Here is a 21661-nt window from a genome sequence, read left to right on the forward strand (position 1 = left end):
TTATTGTTAGTGGGGTGGGACTAAGTCCCCTGTACTGCGGCCACTTCTGGCCTATTGTACCAGCCAAAGATGATAGGTGAGGGTGATTGTGGAGCAATTGGTGGAATGAAGATTGGCAAGGGTAACCGAAGTACTCAGAGAAAACCTGCCCCAGCGCCACTTTGTCCACCACAAATCTCACTTGACCAGACCTGGGATCGAACCCGGGCCGCTGCAGTGGAAAGCCAGTGACTGCTTGAGCTATGACATGGCCCTCACTGCACATATATACTTGGTTAACTCTGGGAAAGATTGTTTGAAAGTGTGTGTCTAATAAAAAAAATTAAATTCCTAAACAACTACTACTCGTTATAACACCCTTCCAGGTTCAACAACAGATTCCCTTTCCATTACTCATACAATTCTTTTTTAATCCAAGCAGTGCATTACTTCCCACTGGAGCAATTCTGTCAGAAATTGACCAGTACCCTCAGTTTCCATTACTTCCATTTTACTACTTCAAAAAATGAATTTCTATAGTCAATGTGAAGTCATGATTAACACACATCAAAAGGCTACAAATGGAATGCGCATTTATGACACCAAGGACCAAAATACCACTCTAAGAAATCTGATCCCAGTCTGTAAATGAGTGTTAAGTAACATGTGGGTCCATCTGTGAGTGAATTAGAGTGCGCATGCATGAACATATGTCCAAGCACATTTGTGTATGTGTTCCAACTGCATTTAATGTTTGAATCTAATGGTTATTTTGTTTCCCAAATTTATAAAAAAGTCCTAATAAGTTATGTTGGTAAATAGTTCTATCTTCTAGAATAAAATGCTTTGTAGTCTGTTGAAAGTCAACTGAAGTTTGGCAGGAAAATGTCCACTCCATCTTCAAAGTCAAAGAATAAGCCAAGCAAGAAAATGACATGAAAGCAAGTGACAAGCAGACAATGGCTGTTTGCCTCCTCCTTTTACCAACACAGAGATGGCATGTTCCTCTGAAATGTCTGCTGAACAGAATACACGGTGTTATATGCCAGGAAATACAGCTCTTTATAACCACAGATGTGAGAACCTCAAATCCTGAAAACATGACCAAAACCTAAATCCTCACCACTGTTAATTTCTCTCATCCCACATGGGTCACACACTTTCAAAATGTAAACAAAATTGAATCTAGGACAACTTACTAAAAGTAAAAGTAAAGCTATCCCTGTAACAGGCCATGAAGGTCCATAGGGTTGTGAGATGTTGAGGGTCCCACATTATCTAGACAATTGGCTCAAAGATGGAGGTAAGGTTGTCAGCCTTACGCACCCGCCACGCTTCACTTCCGAGGAAAATTATTTAATTAATTCATTTTTGTTGGAGGCTCAGTCAACCCCAGGACCACAGTGCAGCTGGAAGGATTAGGTCAATTGAAAAAAATCCAATGACCTCATCGGGACTTGAACCCGCGCTTGTAGAGTAGTGCCTCAACCATGCTACTGCATGCCCCCAGGAGAACATCCCATCTTGGACAAAAGCAATGAGTATAAAATAAAGGTAAAGCTATCTCTTAACATGTCATGGAGGCCAACACGGTTGTGAGACAATGAGGCTCCCATAATTTTCTATACAATTGGCTCACAGATGGCGGCCTTATTCGCCACCTGCCCTTTAACCCCCCAGGAAAATTCCTGGTACTCATTTCTATTAAAGGCTGAGTCGACCCTAGGTCCATAGTGAAGCTGAAAGGATTCAGTAAGTGGGGGAGAAAAAAAACTACAATGACCTCATCAGGAATCTAAGCCTCAACCTTCAGGCTTGTAGCATAGTGCCTCAACCAAATATGCTACCGCCTGCCCCCAAAGCAATATGTATGAGGAACTTACTTCAATGCAGAGGGTATTTGTATTAAACAACATTTGTGTAGGTTCTGAGTGATATATAACCAATCATGTGGTACTATCTTCGTTCACAGTTTAATAATTATTTTGCTGAGTAAGAGAATCTGTTACAGTAACTAAAAAGATTATCATTTTGTTTACAGAAGAACAGGAGGGTGTCCTTTTACAAGCCAATTATATCAAATTCACAAATACAAACTATTACTAACTTCCACCTCTGTTAAGTTTCCACTCATCCCATTCAAGACACAAACAAAACCATTCCTTTCTCAAGTACCATCTTGTGGGATATGATGCCATATAGTATGACTAAAGTTTACAAGTAAAGTTTACTGTCTCAATCTCTGATCACAGAGCCAGGTGAGCAGCATGCTGGCTGGTAGTTTACTTTAATTCTTCAATATTGAATAGGGTCAGTAGGTTCCTCCAAAATATTCAACTTTCATCATACTATACACAGCATCTCATCCTACGAGACAGCAATATTCATAGTAGCCACCATGAAGACCTAAAATCTCACTACTCAGAGCTTCCAATCAAGACACTGTATGAATTTATGTTGGATATGAGGTTCTCACAGCAGTGACTATGAAGAATTCTATCTTCTGAAGGAATGTGCGTTGCTTTGTACCTAGTCTGCCATGGTAACCTGGGATAAAATGCTGAGTCTAGTGACTCGATCTAAATTCTGAAGGAACATTAAGGCTCCATCTCCTAGGTCATGGGGTAAGACCAGCATGAAGAAAGCAGAGCTACAGTTGACTTTCCCTGGACTACAAGGCATTACATCCCAGCAGACAGGACTCCTCTACGTTCTCAACCCAAATCCTTCCTTGTGACAGCTACTAATAACAAGGTGCTCAAATATTACTTTTTCAAAGCAAAATGATGGTAAGCACTCAACAAAAACATACAGTGCAATCGCATTTTATGTGAGTTTGAAGTAGTGTGATGTACAAGAATCAAACATTTCAAAACTAGCGAGGCTAAAACGTTTATGCTTTTAAAACATGGCTATTCCACTTTAGATGGTAAACAAATATACCACCATTCATTATTAGTATCATGTGGACCACATTGTTGTCTTGAATTACACAAAGTCTTCAACTGTCCACATTCTCGCATGAAATGCAACCACGCTGTAATGAGGCAGGCATTCAATGAAGGAAAAAAAAAAAAAAAGGTCGAAGCTTCAAACACATGACCCTCTGCTTCCACTCTACACAAACTCAGACCATGGAGTTCTTGCAAAGTGTCACAGCCTTCCACTGCATAGGGAATGGAATCTCAATACAGTACTAAGTTGAGATATGTAAATTACAACTTTTATTAATGCATTTATTGAAATCTTAATACATTCTGTTTCACATCCCTGAGAATAAAGCAGATACTGCATGTTGTTCATGGCTATTCTATGTACTTCACAACCTACACCAGTAATGCAATAAATACTCTTTGACACATTCATGCAAACTTACATTACTATTTCATTACTGGTAAATGTATACAACAATGACAGAAAGAGTAAAATTATCTTTGATTTGGTTCGTCCTGGTCCGTCACACTAGCAATATTATAAAATGTTATCGACTCCATCCAGTGTGATTGATAAATGTTTTTTAACCTTTCATCCCTGACACGTTTCTGTCTGAGAGACCATAATTTTACACATACAACACAGCGCGGCCAAACAGGACGACACTAAAGAGTCCTATTCATCAGACAATGGAACCACGATGTGGTAGACACTCAACTTCTTTTGAAGAGAGGCAGTATACAGGACATGGACCAAATTCATTCTAAATGTTAAAGATTTTTTAAAACACACTTGTAAATAAACTAGTTATATTAATTTATAAATATTTTAATATATTCATGCACATCACTGCAGTTGTTAAAGGCTCAGATTTTATATTCATGACACTGTAATGATATTATGTATGTATTGATATTGACCAATCATACTGTAACAGCAGTTTCCGCTTGTATGGATATGTCCTCCTGAAGATGGTCTCTCAGACCGAAACACGTCAAGGATAAAAGATTAAATAGTGGGAAAAAATATTTATTACTCACACTCGATGGATTTGATAACCTTTTTTAATACAGTAAAATTACCCTATGGACACAAATCACAACTCTCTTATGTGTACAGCACTGATGCTAACCATAGTAAGACTGCATAACCATTCAGTACTCTTGCCTATGTTTAACCAACACTACCAAAGATACAGAATAACTCAATACACAGATCCAACCACTCGTAAGTTAGATGAAATTTGAAAAGTGCTGCCATCTACACTGAAACACAGCGCACATCAGAAAACGGGCAACATTTCAAAGGAACTTACTGCCTCCATCTTCAGGGTTGCAGACTGTGCCAAAGAAGAAAGCAGCAGAGGAAGACAGGAAAGCTATCCCAAAACTACAGAATGTCATAACACAAAATAACACCCTCTTCATAGTTGCCTCTGACAAAATACCACCAAATACAACATGGATAACGTTTGTTCATGGGAGCCAATTTTGCACCTAAAACTGCCTCTTAGAATAAATATCATGGCACCAAAAGATAAACTGTATCTCCCAGGACCTTCCCATGTTAATTAATGTGCATGTTCCAAGCACTGCACCATTCTCACAAAGATCTGGTGTCCTCACAATACAAAACATATCCCATTACTTTATATGCAAAAGAGGGGCACACAGTAGCATAGTTGGTTAAGGCATTATGCTACAAACTAGATGATCATGGGTTTGATTCACAATGAGGTAACTGGATTTTTTTAATTCACCTAATCCTTCCAGCTTCACTATGGCCCTGTGGTTGACTCAGCCTCTAATAGATATGAGCACCAGGAATCTTCCAAGTGGTAAAGGGCGGCCAACATGTAAGGCTGCCAACCTCACCAGAGTCTGTGGGCCTACTGCCTAGAAAATGTTGGCGCCCTGGCAACTCACAACCTATGGGCCTCCACAGCCTGTTACAGGGATGGATTTACCAGTTTTCAAATGCAGAAGTCACCAAAGTTACAAATGTTGTTCACTGAAGTGGAAAACGGACTTCGTTAAGTGAAAAATGGGTAGAAATTAACAAGCTTCATTGTAGTGAAAATTCATAGTGTTCATATAATGACAGATACCTGTATTGAAACTTGCTGAGGATGAACAGCTCTATCTGAATTTAAGTGAAGTGCCTTTCCATAACCACCTACTAGAACTAACACAGTGACATACTCATACATAATGCACATAATGGTACTCAGGTCACCATCAACTCATATCTTAACCCGGACATTGTCTGTACTAACAGAGGACATTCACTGTTTTCTTCGGTCTCTAAAGACAAATGCCATATGCCTTGATTTGGCCACAATCACATCCTTCCCCATTCATCAACCATCCTGCCTCTCAATGATTTTAGTCTATATATTCACAACTGTAAAATAAAATACAAGTAAAAATATAATGCTCACTATGGGCAGACACATCTCCACAGTATCTGCTGATGCAACAATGTAAATATAAAACACTAACAAACACTTGATCACAAAATATGCATAATCAATGAAAATTATATTGAAGAACAGAGACAGTTCAGTCAGTAAAGTGGCAAGTCTACATAAGACTGGACAAGCAGGGAATCAAGGAATGATTCTTTTCAGGGGCAAAACATTACTCTCTGCAACATCTCCAAAAGCTCTGAGTCCCACCCATCTTCCTACATAACAGCCAACAGGAAGGCCTTGCCCAAAGCGACCTACACTCCATCTTCAGACGCAATAATGCAAATGTGTAAGTACTTTGCCAATGCAAAAAAAAAAAATTTCAGAATTTTCCCAGGGACCATAAACAATAAAAATCTGCAAAATCAACTGATAATTCAAGGAGGAAGTTCCAAAAACAAAATGTGAATGAAATTTCAAAATTATGAAACTGAATGATGCCACTCATTTCTCGATATCAGCTTTAATGCACACACAAATGGTAATTGTGGTATTATCTGGATCAGCTCAATGATATATTTTTGCACCAGTCAAACAGCCAGCCAGTCACAGCACACAGTTCTGTATTCAAACCTGTCACAATGGATTCTCCTACACATAGCAGCATGGCCTTTCTCCTTTTCTTTTGTGAATACCTACATTCAGCTTCATGCTAATCCATGTACAAAGTACAGGGTTCACATTCCTCGTCTATATCTGATCAAACACCTCAGTTGGCTTTGCTCGGACATGTAAATTATCTGCATCTAGCACAAGCAGCTCAGATACAATATGATCACAATGTAAAATGTTACCATAACACCTAATACTGAAAGAATACAAACTACAGACATTCAACTCATCATATAAATATTTTTTCATAAAAATTACTTCAGAAAACAAATGGCAAATTCAATTTCTGGCAGATTATCACCACCAGCCAAACTATATCACAAAGTGGATCTTCTAACCAGTGTCTGCCATCAGATTTTGTCACATTCCTGAAAAATGCCTATTCAAAAGACCCTAAAACTTGCAATTTGTTTTCTTTCAGTACTGGATATGTGAACAATGGAAACGTGTGTGAAGCCCCTAATACATACTTCGGATAAAAACAAAATTCGCATTCAAAGTGGTAATGTGAAGACTTGTTTTGATTCCAATGGGTGCATAAACTGAAGTGGGTCCATAAATGCTAATCACTTTCCAATTTTTTGGGCATGAGATTATTTACATCCTAAAATGTTAAAAGTTCCACCTTTACTGTGCATGCAACCAGTCATGAAGTATTCAATGATGAGGGAAACTGTCAATAACTAAGGAGGCCCAGAGCTTGGTAGCTATGCTCTCCACAATATAGAACAATTCAGCATAGCTAAGAGCTTAAATATGTGCTTTGAAACACCTGCAACCAAACCTGTCTGCAAAGGGCTCTTGGAAACTCTTGAATGAATTTAGCAATAGCAGCAAAAGAAAGTTACATTTTATATGAGTAGCAGACTGCAATGCATTTTTATGCAAAACTATCCACATATCTGGCACAGAACATTTTTCCTGTGTGTCAGACATTTCTCTGCTGACTGGAGTAGAACAACTCTAGTTACCCACACGAAGGAGGAACACATTCCACCTGTCCCACCAACCCATTCATTGCCAGTAACAATATGGACATTTCTTGACAGTAAGTGTTCCGAACAAATAAAATTTCTTCACTAGCAGCTACTATCATACCGAGATACATCCTTCCCATAAATAACCACAATTACAACAAATACATCACATATATTTTTTCAATCACTCTGTTATACTGACTGTGATTAAGAAACTAAAGTGTGTGCAATAGTGTAATACTACTGACTAGATAGGGCCTCAAAAACCAGATGCAACATTATAAAACAAAGTTATTATTCTTGTTTAGAACATGTGCTCATGACTCTTCTGGTGGGTCATAAGAAGAGTCCTTGAAACAAAGCCTTTTTGGCATACATGACACATGTATGGTCTTTGTCCTGTATGTGACCTCTTGTGCACTACAAGAGTTGAGCGCTGTGTGAAGGATTTACCACACTCATCGCATGAATGTGGTTTTTCTCCCGTATGAGTCCGCTGGTGAACACGCAAATAGTTGCGAGATATGAATGCCTTACCACACACATCACATACATTTGGTTTCTCACCAGTGTGAGTCCTCACATGCACCATCAGTGATGCCTTGCTGGCAACATTTTTACCACATATATCACACACAAACTGGCTTTCCCCTGTGTGGGATTTCAGATGAAGTAACATAACCTGCTTGCGTGCAAACCGCTTCTTACAGATGTCACATTGGTGTTTCTTTTCTGGGGGTGTAAAATTAGGTTCATGTGTCTTCTTATGCAGTGTTAGCCTGTATCTGTACCGATATGCCAGACCACAAATGTCACACTGGTAAGGTTTTTCACCTGTGTGGATTGTTTTGTGCTCTTGAAATGTTGTCTTTGTGTAGAATCCAGTGTTGCAGACTTCACATTTGTACTTGTACTCACTGAGATGCCGCTTCCTGTGATTCACCAGATTTGCTCTCTGTATACATGAATAACCACAAATATCACATACATGGTTCTTTTCCCCAGTATGGATTTTTTTATGGCTTTTTAACTCAAATGCTCGCTTGAAAGTGCGATCACAAATGTCACAAGGAAAGGGACGTTCTTCACTATGAATCACCATGTGAACTGTTAATGCTCCTTTGGACACAAATGCCTCTCCACAAATAGTGCACACAAATGGCCGTTCCCCAGTATGAATCCTCCGGTGAATTAGCATTTTACTTTTGATGAGAACTTTTCCGCAGAATTCACATTTGTTTGAAACCTTTTCCTTTTTGGAGCTGCTTTTTGTACCTCTAGAGGCTTTGTCTCCAGATCTGGAAAGAAGAGAGATGGCAACATGAATTCTTCCAACTTTTTACATCTACCACCCCATTTCAAGTGAGCTTATGATTCCTATCCAAGGACAATTTACAGCAACTGTCCAAATCAAAATTTCTGGACTGCCCAGTACAGCATCTAGTTTCAACTTCTATACAGATAGATGACACTACATGACAAGTCCACCTTGCTTTCCATACAACTACCTCTCCATCTCCAACTACAGACTTCATTCACACTGTTCCTCTTGAAACTCACTGCTGGAATATTATTTACTTCTCACACCAAACAGTGTTAAAAAATATTTTTCACTGTAAGTAAAAATAAGCTGCCTCCAACCAAAACCACATACCAACAATAGCATAAAACATGTGCCAAGCTCATTCCCAATATTCAAATATTGCCAAAAGATGCACTAGCCACAGAAAGTTAAAAACATGTAAAAAAATATCAAAACCCTTCATGGGTCTTCTGATGTGTAATAAGCAGTGTTCTGGCAACAAAGCTCTTGTTGCAGACTAGGCACAGATAGGGTCTATAATCAGTATGAGACCTTTTGTGAACAATCAGGGAGGAACGCTGTGTGAAAGACTTCTTACAACAGTCGCATGTAAACGGCCGTTCCCCTGTATGGGTACGCTGATGGATCTTCAAATATCGCTTTGAGCTGAATGCCTTCCCGCACACATGACACACATTGGGCTTCTCACCAGTGTGGGTACGAACATGTACTTTCAGATAATCTTTGCTTGACAGAACTTTGCCACAAATGTCGCAGACACATTGGCTCTCCCCTGTATGGGATTTCATGTGCACCAGTAACACTTTCTTGTGGGAATAACACTTGCTACAGATGTCACACTGATGTAACTTAGGAGGAGGTACATACTTTGGGTCATGTAACTTATAATGCTGGACCAGCTGATACCGGTAACGGTACACCAAACCACACACATCACACTGAAATGGTTTCTCACCAGTGTGTCCCATCATATGCTCCTGGACTTCACTGTTTGTGTAAAATCCTTTCATGCAAACAACACACCTAAACTTGTAATCATTCAGATGTCTTTTTCTATGATTCACCAAGTTAGTCTTCTGGATGCATGAGTAACCACAGATGTCACACACATGGCTCTTTTCCCCTGTGTGAATTTTCCTATGATTTTTCAACTCAAATGACCGTTTAAACCTACTACTACACAATTCACAGGAATATGGCCGCTCATCACTATGTATGACCATATGAACTGTCATAGCACCTTTTGAGATAAATGCCTCGCCGCACTCAGTACAAGCAAATGGCCTTTCCCCTGTATGGATCCTTCTGTGAATCAGTAGCTTACTCTTTACAAACGATTTTCCACAGAATTCACACTTGTTTGAACTCTCTTCCTTGGTTGATCTGCTTTTCAACTTTCCAATAGATTCATTATAAGCACTGTCTGCAGATCTGCAAAGAAGAGAGATGTAAAATGAATCCTCTGTTTGTGGTCCAGCTTTCATATTGCAATGCATGTTTCAGTGAAAGCCAAACATCCCTAGACAGTTCTCACCCCAGCATCATCTCAAAGACACTGCTACACACAGGGTTAGGCCTGCCAAGACAATGCCAAAATAAATCACCACTACGAAAATGAGCTATCTGACAGTACTGTTCTTTTCAAAGGAAAATAACTCAGTTCTTAAGTTTAACAACAGCAGCACACCCTAAATTAAAACATCTCTCTCGCTGTTACCAACAATCTGTACTTAAACCCATACAAAAAGAAAAAAATCATGGACACAGTGAAACAATGGTAGACCACTTGCATTCCATATACAACTTGCAAACTACTCAGGCACAAAAATCAGTAAGACCAACTGATCAATAAAAAGAGATTTTAATGTGAATGGGATACTAGCTGATGAACAATGGAAAATACAGTACAGTTTCTATCAAGGCAAGTTTCACAAGGTCAATGCTTCTTACTTGCAGTCTTGGCACCAGCCTAACTATCCTGGAAGGGTACTAGTGGTATTCATGTCTGTCCATGCAAGTAATACCCAAACAGTACCTCAAATGAGGGGATGACCACATCCTCAAACATCCTCTCAAATCCATTATTCACTACTCAACTCACCACTAGACATCATACAGCTTAAACCACTAACAGCATTGTTAAATAAAAGATAAGTACTACCATATGCCATTTCATAAACAGAAAGAAATCCTCTGAAGCGGCCAACTAGTTAAAAAGCAAGAAGTACGTTAAAATCATGTCAATCAATACATATACACCAAAGTATTACAACATGAACATTGTCACATACACTAACAGACTGTAACATAATGTACAACTCTGCCAGTATGCCCAATCACTGTCAATTGCATTTCCATGGTTTATGATTGCTTCTGCCTGTGCCCTGCATAGTTCACTTATGTAGTCATATAAGTGAGGCATTTTGAAAGCCAAGTCTCCAATACTCAGATTGGTGTGCACCTGCTGCAGTCTGGCCAGCATATGCATGACTTCTCCATGTCCAATTCCATGTACATCTGGAAACATGAATATCCAAATGTATGTCGAACTGGACATGGAAATGCCATGGACAGGATGTACAAGAGTCTTAAACTTGGCAGTGATCAGGCCTACGACTAATCAGCTAACTGCAGATTTGGAGAAGTTAAGGCATAATTTGCTGCACAAGCCTGCATTGACAGAAATCGTCTGTATGACTGTCACAAATCTTACTTAGCAGAAAGTAGTGAAAAAGGGCGCAGAGTCCACAGTGACCTGGACGCTGTGACAGGGCGGATATACTCATGCTTAAACTACAGTGCAACAAACATAGTGTCTACATAGAAACACTGACCCTCTACCCTCACTGAAAAGATGGCACCATTTCTAAAACACATACATGTCTAGGAGATAACAGAAGTCTCAGTCACAGATTTCATTGCGAAATGAAGCAAAGATTGCTGACAAGGCCAGCATCAATTTAACCGCCCAACCAAGTCACAAGAGAGCCAAACAGATCCATTAAGTTTTGTGACACTCACAACCAAGAAATTGTGCTGGTGAGACCAGCAGTTAATCAGGCAATAAAATATGAAGGGGGACCCAAACATAACCGGAAACGACCTGTTGCACGCGCATGCTTTGTAGTTACGAGTTGTGCTGCTAGGTGGTGTTAGCTGGGGCTCTCCCGCGACTGTTAGTGAGCTGGCGTCAGTCTGAGTTAAGTGGTTTGTCTGTGGTGCTCTGTTGTGTGCGTTCCTGTTTCAACCCTTTGGCGATTAGTGAGATGGCCGACCAGAAGGAACAAAGAGTGTGCATGAAATTTTGCTTTCTGTTAGGGAAAACTGCACTTCACTCTTCAAGTTGCGGCAAACATTCACGTGGTTTTCTCTTTGGTCATCTCCGAGCAAGCGAGGAACAAATTTTGCAGACACCCGTCTCATGTGCAAACCTTCGGTTAAAATTCGCTGGACCATGCTCCATGAGATGTTCGTTTCCTCAGAAAGTTGGTCAATGGTCTTTCGACGATCTTCATCAATTTCACGCACACCCTTTGTTCCTTCTGGTCGGCCATCTCACTAATCGCCAAAGGGTTGAAACAGGAACGCACACAACAGAGCACCACAGACAAACCACTTAACTCAGACTGACGCCAGCTCACTAACAGTCACGGGAGACCCCCAGCTAACACCACCTAGCAGCACAACTCGTAACTACAAAGCATGCGCGCGCAACAGGTCGTTTCTGGTTATTTTTGGGTCCCCCCTCGTATGGTCATGAGTCTCACATGACTCTGAACCAAGAATAACCATGCTGGTGAGGGCCAGCAGCAATTTAGCAGTCTGAAATTACTAAGCTGCTAATCAGTCACCAGCCAGCAAGGATGTGGGCACAGAACTACGCCAATCTCCACTGTTAGAAGCCATTACCAAGCAACGATTACTGAAGACTTTTTAAGACTTTGTGTGCGCTGCAGTCAGTGAGTAAATCAACGACTGTTATATAGTTACTGTGTTTCTGAACATTACACATCGTCCTGTTTTCTTAATTAAAACCCATTTGGAATATGGATTCTATCTCCATCTTCTGATGGAACCTATAGAGTTTGGCCCAATCAACGGAGCTTATCCATATCTCCAGACACCAGCACGTTCAAATTTCCTGATCTTCGGATACATACCAGGTCCATACTGGTTATGTAAATAACATACATACTTACAGTTTCAAGTTATAAAAATCAACAAATGCAATTATAAAACCAAACCCCATGTCTAGTTGCTAATATGTAACAACATATTCATCTCGTGCAGCATCATAATGCCACAAAACACAGCTAGCTCATCATGCATTCACTTATTACTCACATTAGTTTGGCACATGTGATAACAGTGAAACACGATGCCAGATTTTCCTAATGCAGAGAATGCCAATATGCATATCATGAACAGATTGAGTATTAAGACTGGAAACAACCAGACATGTTTGCAATGGTATGCCAATCTAACGGAAGTTGACACACAATGAATCCAGAATATATCTGCCATGGCACAGGCAATGTGCAGAATGAAGGGAAGTGCTACATGCTGTACACACTAAGCATGCAAACACAACTCAAGCCACAAAGAGTGTAACACAAGCCTATCTTAAGGTGCACTGAACAACAAGCAGTTGAATCTTTCTCATGTACAACTAGTACGAAGGCCACCAGAGCTGGTGGACAATAAACCCTATCTCCAGCTGTCAATGGTTTCTACACAGAATTATAGAGGAATCAAACCTTGTGTACTATACTCATAGACTGATTAGACAACATTTACAGGTTGTGTGAATGATCTCTACAACCTACTTGAGTGGTCACTGAAGAATCATATTATTACCCAACACTTCACAGCAAAAGTGTCAACATCCGAGCCAGAATCATGGGCAATTACCTCATTGGACCCATACATGGGGGGGGGGGTCTAGGACTCTATAATAGTGTCACCTCCTATAACCTAACAACAAATTTATGCAGGTCAGTGAAACGTCCAGCTCTGTGCACTATTAGGTTCCCATAAGGCTAAAGGTGACAACAGATTTGCACCCTTCTAAACCTGAAGTTAGCTATAACATGTTCCTGTACAACCACAAAAAAGAAATTCTACACTTTCCAGAAGTATCCATATTAGATGTGACTTACTGGCCTGCAAAACTGTGAAGGGATACAACCACATATTAAATACTTCATTTAAACACAGAGAATCCCCCTGAGTACAATGCAGCCCACAGCTAAAATAATGAAATACATGACAGAAAATTGCCTTGGTGGAATCCAGTACACTGAATGCAGCCCTCTATACTTTCCATGCCTAGTACATAATTGGTTAACATCCATTATTCAGACATATGGATCAATTGTGGGGGTCAAATCATCTGACCCCAATGTATTCCTGATTTGACCATACTAACTCCACGGAGCTGAGCCCATCTTGAGAACCTACCAGTTGTGCAGCTGTTCAAGAACCTCCCAACATTTCACAGAAACCGATGGTACATTATAGATATTATATTTAAGCATCCTGTTACATTCCACACTTCTATATGTATATTATAAACTCCATCATAAATGCAACACTTTATTGTAGTTCTTGTCCCCCTTCTTTCACACTACATGTTTCGGCAGCAACCGGCCATCCTCAGGTGAAGTAAAATACACGTGATGATGGCCGGTTGCGGCCAAAACATGTAGTGTGAAAGAAGGGGGACAAAAACTACAATAAAGTGTTGCATTTATGACAGAGTTTATATTATGCACATACATAACAGAAATCACAGGAGCCCTCCACTGGTCCTTATCTGACACCTGATCGAGTCCATGTCACTCCATCCTATCTCTACAAGATCTATTTTAATATTATCCACCCATGTATGTCTTTGTCTTCCTAGTGGTCCTTTCCTTCTGCCTTTCCCACCAATATCCTATATGCATTCCTCTCCTCCTCCATTCATGCTTCATGCTCTGCCCATATCATCCTACTTGTCTTCATTAACCTAATTATATTTGGCAAAGAGTACAAGTTATGAAGCTCCTCATTATGCTGTTTCTGTATAGGGCATGTTCACTCATTGACAGTTGGGAAAAAATCAAAATATGTTATATTTAGTGTGAGTAAAAGTGGTCAGATGGGACACAAGTGGCACCAAACCAGCAGGCAAATTACATTTTTCTGTGGTAAGGTGAATGAGATTCATGAATTAGGTACAGGTTTTTTGCGCATAAGAGAATCATATCAGCTGTACAGTTTTGTAAGTGATGGGATGTCATACATAATACTATAAGGTCACTGGTGATACCACTGTTTCAAATGTTGATGCCCCAACAGAGAATAAAACTGATGATATGGAGGACAGCTTCCAAGAGGTACTACAATGTTAATTTGATACATTTCCTAAATACCACATGAAAATTTTGTTACATTTGAACCCACTGTCAATTTAATTGGGTACACCAAAGAAAACTTTTATGCTACAGAACTGTTAGATCACAACAATCTCATCAGTTGGATCTTGGTAGCTGCAGCAGACACCCAAGCCCAACCTAGACAATTTGTTCACATCAGGAACTCCAATTAACATTACTGCAACGTGTGTATAGAAGCAAGCTGGAAGAGGTAAATCTGGGCAGTTCTAATTAACAAATGTAACTATCATTTGCATTTAACATAATATAAAATTCAAATTGGAGATATGTAACAACTTGGATACCTCTGCTTAAGTAAAAGTACCCGGTAAAGATGTTACATTTAAATAACCAAGTGTATGTATGAATCGGCAATTACACGATTCCCTTAAGAAAATAGTTACATAAGATGTTGGATCAAACAATTACTTCACATTTCCCACTTCAACTAACATCAATGACCTCTTGAAGTCTGAACATCAATATCTGAAATCAGCATGTATAAAATCATGATATGCCTAAATGTTGACCACTTAGGGGTACATTAATTAGTGTACTATGTTGTGAACAAGTGACTTTGCTGCTTAATATTGCTTTTAGAAAGACTCCAAAAATAGATTTATGAAGAAATTTACAAAACAAGGTTCCAACCATGTCAATATTTCATCAAACTGAGCATCAGTTTCATGTAACTGGGTCTAAAATTCCTTAAAAAAAAGTTAAGTAAGGAATTCAGGATTCACTGTATATTACCAAAGTAACGCCATATTTAACTTAGATGACAACCATTCCCACAGTTACCAATGCCAATTTTCCCATAAATCAAAACTGTTTACAGTTAATGGCCAATGAATTACAAATTTGACAACATTTCTAACACCACAGGTGTCAATTTCATCAACCTGCCACAGGAAGGCAGTACCACCATCCAGATACATAACTCAGGTAATCTAGTTATGATTACTCTTGGTGATCTTAGTTTCTAAGACGTTCCTCCAATGATCTCTTCTTTGCTGCCAAAGTATCACTGAAACAATTCTATGCAGCCAAGCAGTCATGTATCCTCTGCAGAAACACTGGGTAGTTGAAATATTGTATTTAGTCAACATTTTATGAGTTTTACAGTATCCAGTCATTCATTATCAGTAAAAATGAAAGGATACACCTGTAGTCAAAACATCAACGCACTGAGGTTATATTAACAAATGCTGCCATTAATGAATGTCAATTGCTGCTACAAGTATGGTCCACAACAGTGTGTTGGCATAATATAAATGAAGATGGAATTTACTGAAAACTATCTGGTACAGAGCTACATTAGAGCAAGAACAACACTGCAGCAGATCAGAATGCTGAAGAAGTTTCTTTTAGAAAAGGCCAGAACAAAACATTTTAAAAAATGCAGAACAATGCTGGAATTAAGATTAGCTCAAAAACTGTTCACAGATGTATTTCTAACTTTACTTTCAGAGTTTACCATCCTCTCCAAAATCTAAAACTGACATAAGCTACGAGTAAAAGACATGTCACAAACTCAAAAGTATAAATCAAGCATTGAAGATGAGTTGGGGGGGGGGGAGACATTACAACTGTAAACAAAAACAGAAAATGTAACTGTAAGGATTTCCATGGTGAATCAACAAAATCCTGGAGTTACTGGCAGTGATGCAAATTTTTACAGGAATGTTTCTCTCATGGATAAACAAAATCCTGGAGTCACATTTCTTTTGAAGAGAGAGCCTTATTCACAGGAGTCCCTCCACTACATTTGCAGATGGAAGCAGAGGCAAAGTTAGGAAATTACAGTTTATGTTGCAATGATCAATGGAGACCTAAATCCGAAGGTTTTGGACATGCATACATGACTCAGGACATGATAAAATAACCCATCCTACAGACGGAATGTGATAAAATGCTACCAAAACATGTTTCTGATAAACGCTTCAGTATCAGATTTCCTGATAGAAGTTAATGGAAAGACGGGTTTCAACCTGATAGAAAGGGGGGACTAATCTGGTATACAGATGGTTCCAAGACAAAGGCACTGGAGCTGGGGTGTATTGTGATGGAACGAGGCAGAAGTATACCTTCAGCCTTGGTCAGTACACAACAGTATTCCAGGCAGAGGTGTATGCCATTAAGTCATGCACAGTTGAGAATTTAGATAGGAACTATAGAAATAGGAACATCTATATCCTAGAAGACAGTCAAGCTGCAATTAAACCACTTGGTACATACCAAATCACTTCAAAATTGGTTTGGGACTGCTCCCAATCCCTCATACAACTGGCCATATATAACAGTACAACTGATATGGGTGCCAGGTCACGAGGGTATTGCTGGGAATGAAACTGCAGATCAGCTGGCAAGAACAGGATCTGAACAGCCGTTCATAGGACCTGAACCAGCTTGTGGCATCTCAACTGGAGTTTCCAAAAAAGCAATCAGGGTCTGGACTGAGAGAAATCATAATATACTCGTATACTGGTAATCCATAATTGGACTCAAACAGGCAGAGAGTTTTATAGCAGGACCCTTTGCCAGAAGAACGAAGGATCTGTTGAGATTAAACAGAGATCAACTAAGATGGGTGGTAGGATTACTTACTGGACACTGCCACCTAAATGGACATCTTTTCAAGTTGGGACTGACAGATAACCCAACTTGTGAAAGGTGCCTACAAGAAAACGAATCAGCCACACACATCTTGTGTGATTGTGAGGTAATAGCTTATTTAAGATTTCATCACTTGGGTCACTTTTTTATAGAACCAAGTGACTTTTATGATGCCCCCATAAGAAGGGTCCTACACTTTATTAAAAGTGTAGGATTAATAAAGGGCTAATCCAAGGGGATGCACAATACATAATTGAAGGTCGCAGTGTGGGTGTCAGTTTTTATGGCCCACTCCTTACAAACAAACATATAAAGGAGTGGTTTTCAGGTGAACCTATAGTGCAAATAATGGGATACATCAATCTGCCAGATGAAGATCGAGAAGAAAATGATCCCTGACTGCATGAAACGAAGTGTCAAAGAGCCTCACAAGATCATGGATTGAAGTATGAGAGCTTATAAAAGCTCCCTTCTGAACATGCTGTCAACAGAACAACATGAAAGAACAGTACAAGTAAGTTCAAGACCAATGACTGCTTCAGAAAAAAGATATTTTCCAGAAAGTCATATTTTCAAGCAGGCTGGAGCCCCATGTCATAATTTTGAACTTCTTATGAATCATTTCAATTGTCACAATGTCAAAATGTTGGAATGACAATGTAAGGGCCTGGATACTGAATCAAGTTAAAATTGTTCATATTTTGAAAAAAAAAAATGGCAGTCTCTCAGCAGAACTGTTTGTACCATTAAGAAGAAAATGGATGAGAGGCTGCATGAATTCTGGCACCATGATCAAAAGATTTATTCAATTAGTGCACAGGGAAATGAGTCCATGCTGCAAATCATCCATGCTCTCACACAGGTGAAAGGAAGACCAACAGAGTACTAGCACATATATTCTGTAAATTAATGCATGTACATGTTTTTTAAAAAAATAATTATTTCCATTTGGTTCATCCTGGTCCATCACACTTACTTACTCATGGAGCTGAGCCCTTCTGGAGGAGCTGCTAATTCTGCAGCTACTAAAGAATTTCCCAGCATTTTATGGAACCTCAAGGTTCATTACCATGTTCACAAGAGCCCTCCACTGGTCCCTATCCTGAGCCAGATCAATCCAATCCATAACTTCCCATCCCATCTCTCTAAGATCCATTTTATATTGTCCACCCACCTACGCCTTGGTCTTCACTGTGGCCTCTTTCCTTCTGGCTTTCCCACCAATATCCTATACGCATTCGTCTCCCCCATCTGTGTTACATGCCCTGCCCACCTCATCCTCCTTGACTTGATCACTCCAATTAGGAGAAGATTACAAGTTATGAAGCTCCTCATTGTGCAGTTTTCACCTACCTCCTGTCACTTCATCTCTCTTCGGTGCAAATATTCTCCTAAACACCCTCAGTCTATGTTCCTCCCTTAAAGTCAGAGACCAAGTTTTACATCCATACACAACCACAGGCAGAATTATAGTTTTGTATATTCTAATTGTTATGTTTTTGGACAACAGACAAGAAGACAAAAAGCTCTGGACTGAATGGTAGCAAGCATTACCTGAGTTCAATCTCCTCTTAATTTCCTCCTCAATCAGGTTCCAATCTGTTATCATTGTTCCCAAATATCTGAACTGTGCCACATTTTCAAAATATTTGTTTCCTATCTTTATGTCATGATTTTGCCCTGCATTTTGGTGACGAGACAGCAACATATACTTGGTTTTCTCTGTGTTTACTTCTAGACCAACCTCATTACTAGTGTCAAAGTTTGTGGTTTTTCTTTATGGTATCTACATTATCACCCAGTAGATTCACATCATCAGCACAGACCAACAGCTGGTGTCCCATTTAATTTCAGTCCCACCTGGTTTTCCTGGACCTTCCTAATGGCATATTCTAAAGCAAAGTTGAAAAGGAGTGGCGATAAAGCATCTCCTTGTTTTAGGCCATTCTGGATAGGAAATTTATCAGACAAATGGTTACCTACACGGACTTTACTATACGTTTTGTTTAAACACATTTTAATCAACCTAACTAGGTTCATGGGTATCCCAAACTCTATCAGAATATTGTACAATACAGCTTTCTTGAAGTCAATGAATAGCTGATGTACTGTCTCATCATACTCCAATTTTTTCTCCAATATCTGACGAATGCAAAAGATCTGACCTGTAGCTGATCTGTTATGTCGAAACCCACACTGATGATCCCCAATAATTTCATCTATATATGGACTTCAGCTTGAGAGAAGAATGTTGGATAAAATTTTGTGTGAAGTTGATAGCAGGGATATCCCCCCTATAATTACTAGTCAGTCTTATCACCCTTCTTGTGAACTGGTACAATAATAGACTCCTTCCACTGATCAGGCAATTTTTCCTTATGCCAAATAGAATTAGATGTCCATCACGCTAGCAATATTATTAAAGGTTATCAACTCAGTCCAGTGTGAGTGATGTTTCTTATATAAATAACAACACAGCGTGGCCTGAACAACAGGATGACACTAAAGGTAGGATTAAATAACAAAAGCTCACATGTAAATAAAATCGGGATTATGGAAACACTACATTATACTAGTAATATATTTGCAAAGTCCTATTCATCAAGCAATGGAACCATGATGTGGTAGACACTCAACTTCCTTTAAAGAGAGGCAGTAGACAGGACACGAACCAAATTCGTTCTAAATTTTAACAAAGTTTTTTAAAACCACACTTGTAAATAAACGAATTATAAAAATTTATTAATAGTTTAATATATTCAAGAACCGCTGTAGTTGTTAATGGATCAGTTTTGATATTCATGACATTGTAATGATATTGTATGTATGTACTGATATTGACCAATTACATTATACGTAATACTGCTCGTAATAGCAGTTTCCCCTTGTATTGACATGTCCTACTGAAGATGGTCTCTCAGACTGAAATATATCAAGGATGAAAGATTAAAAAGGAGAAAAAAAAATATTGATCTCTGGACGGAGTTGATAACCTTTTAATAATTATTTCCAAAAAAATTATATTCAGCATACAATTTTTTATCAAATTCTCTTATGGAAGAAAAGAATGAAAAATTCCTAATTCATGGGACATCCAAAGTGTATGTTTCTTAATGCATTAAGATGAAATGGTCCTTACATTTCAGCAGGATATCTGTGCCTTAAAGCTGGGTGTACACAGTATGCAGAGTATAATCCTATGACATGAATTACAGAAATATCACAGAACAGGATATATGACAACAATTGAAGTACTGCTGAGTTCAGCGTTGTCTTACTGGCCCACAACAAGGAAGATACTGACATCCTGAAAGCTACCAAGAGAACATGTGACAAGAGAAGCTGCAATCTAGCAACGGAGCCTCTGCCAATATACTACCACAATAAACCAAGCGAGACAAGTGGACAGTGAACAATTATCATTATTTGGAAACAGCTGAAAATAAATGCAGCCGCTTTCAAACCCGTTTCAAAACTGAACACACCGTGTAGTCATCACCACCTAATTATATTTAAAATAATTCAAGTATCCTAAATTCAGACACTGACCATGATCTTTTACACTGCAATTACATACACAAAACTTTTAAACACCTGCAACTTCCCACAGTCTCTTAAAGAATTTTTCAATTAGAAAGGCCCTCATGGGATGAATGTGACAGGCCTGACACAGGACCACTGCAAATGGTATGAAAGAAAATGCGATATCAAACATTTCAAATCAATCTTTGGCTTTGATTTCATTCTTTAATATATTAAAATACAGACACCTGTTACAATTACTGCAGATGAACTGGCATTCAATCAAGGCATTCCTAATACAAAAAGTGGTACACATCACCTGGACACATCAAATGTGGACGCAAACATTACTGGCACAAGTAAAATGCGGGCCTCAGGATGAGAGCATGATGCCAATAAAACCAATCATCTACTATGACATCAGCACACATTCTTCTGGATGGCTATTTTCAAAAGGAACATTATGCAACAGGATTCGAGGCCTCAAAACATGTCATGTAATGCACTCTGATGAATTTATCTAAATTCCCCTTAAACTAAAATGTACATTGAACATATCTGTAAAAAACCTATAAACAGCTAAATCCTAGTTAAATTCTATCTCTAAAATCCAGAGTTGTGTATTTTCTGGTGTGTTATCAGAAGAGAGATTGAAACAAACCCCTTTCTGCATATATCACACACATACTGTCCATGATTGTGTGATCTCTTATGTACAATTAATGATGACTGCTGTGTAAATGATTTCCCACACTGTTCACAGCTATATGGTCGTTCCCCTGTGTGAGTCCGTTGGTGGATCTTCAGG

At 39.1% G+C, this 21661-nt stretch overlaps 1 protein-coding gene across 14 annotated transcripts in view; it reads right to left on the reverse strand.

Moving 5' to 3' along the window:
• The window catches only part of LOC111869995 (zinc finger protein 260), a 303781-nt gene that overhangs the window by 212336 nt on the left and 69784 nt on the right, over window positions 1–21661 (reverse strand). Inside the window, exons 4-5 of one of the 14 annotated variants that reach the window (XM_033753633.1) lie at window positions 8828–9727; window positions 4804–8270 (exon numbers count right to left, since the gene is read on the reverse strand). The exons of 12 other annotated variants lie outside the window; for them this stretch is intronic. In XM_033753633.1, the coding sequence (XP_033609524.1) occupies window positions 7277–8270; window positions 8828–9727 (1894 nt within the window). In that variant the 3' untranslated portion in view covers window positions 4804–7276. Of the gene's footprint in view, window positions 1–4803; window positions 8271–8827; window positions 9728–21661 lie in introns of those variants that run through there. One more of the 14 variants, XM_033753635.1, reaches the window with a different exon arrangement.

This window comes from Cryptotermes secundus, unplaced genomic scaffold (assembly GCF_002891405.2).
Source record: "Cryptotermes secundus unplaced genomic scaffold, Csec_1.0 scaffold2458, whole genome shotgun sequence".
Classification (NCBI taxonomy): domain Eukaryota; kingdom Metazoa; phylum Arthropoda; class Insecta; order Blattodea; family Kalotermitidae; genus Cryptotermes; species Cryptotermes secundus.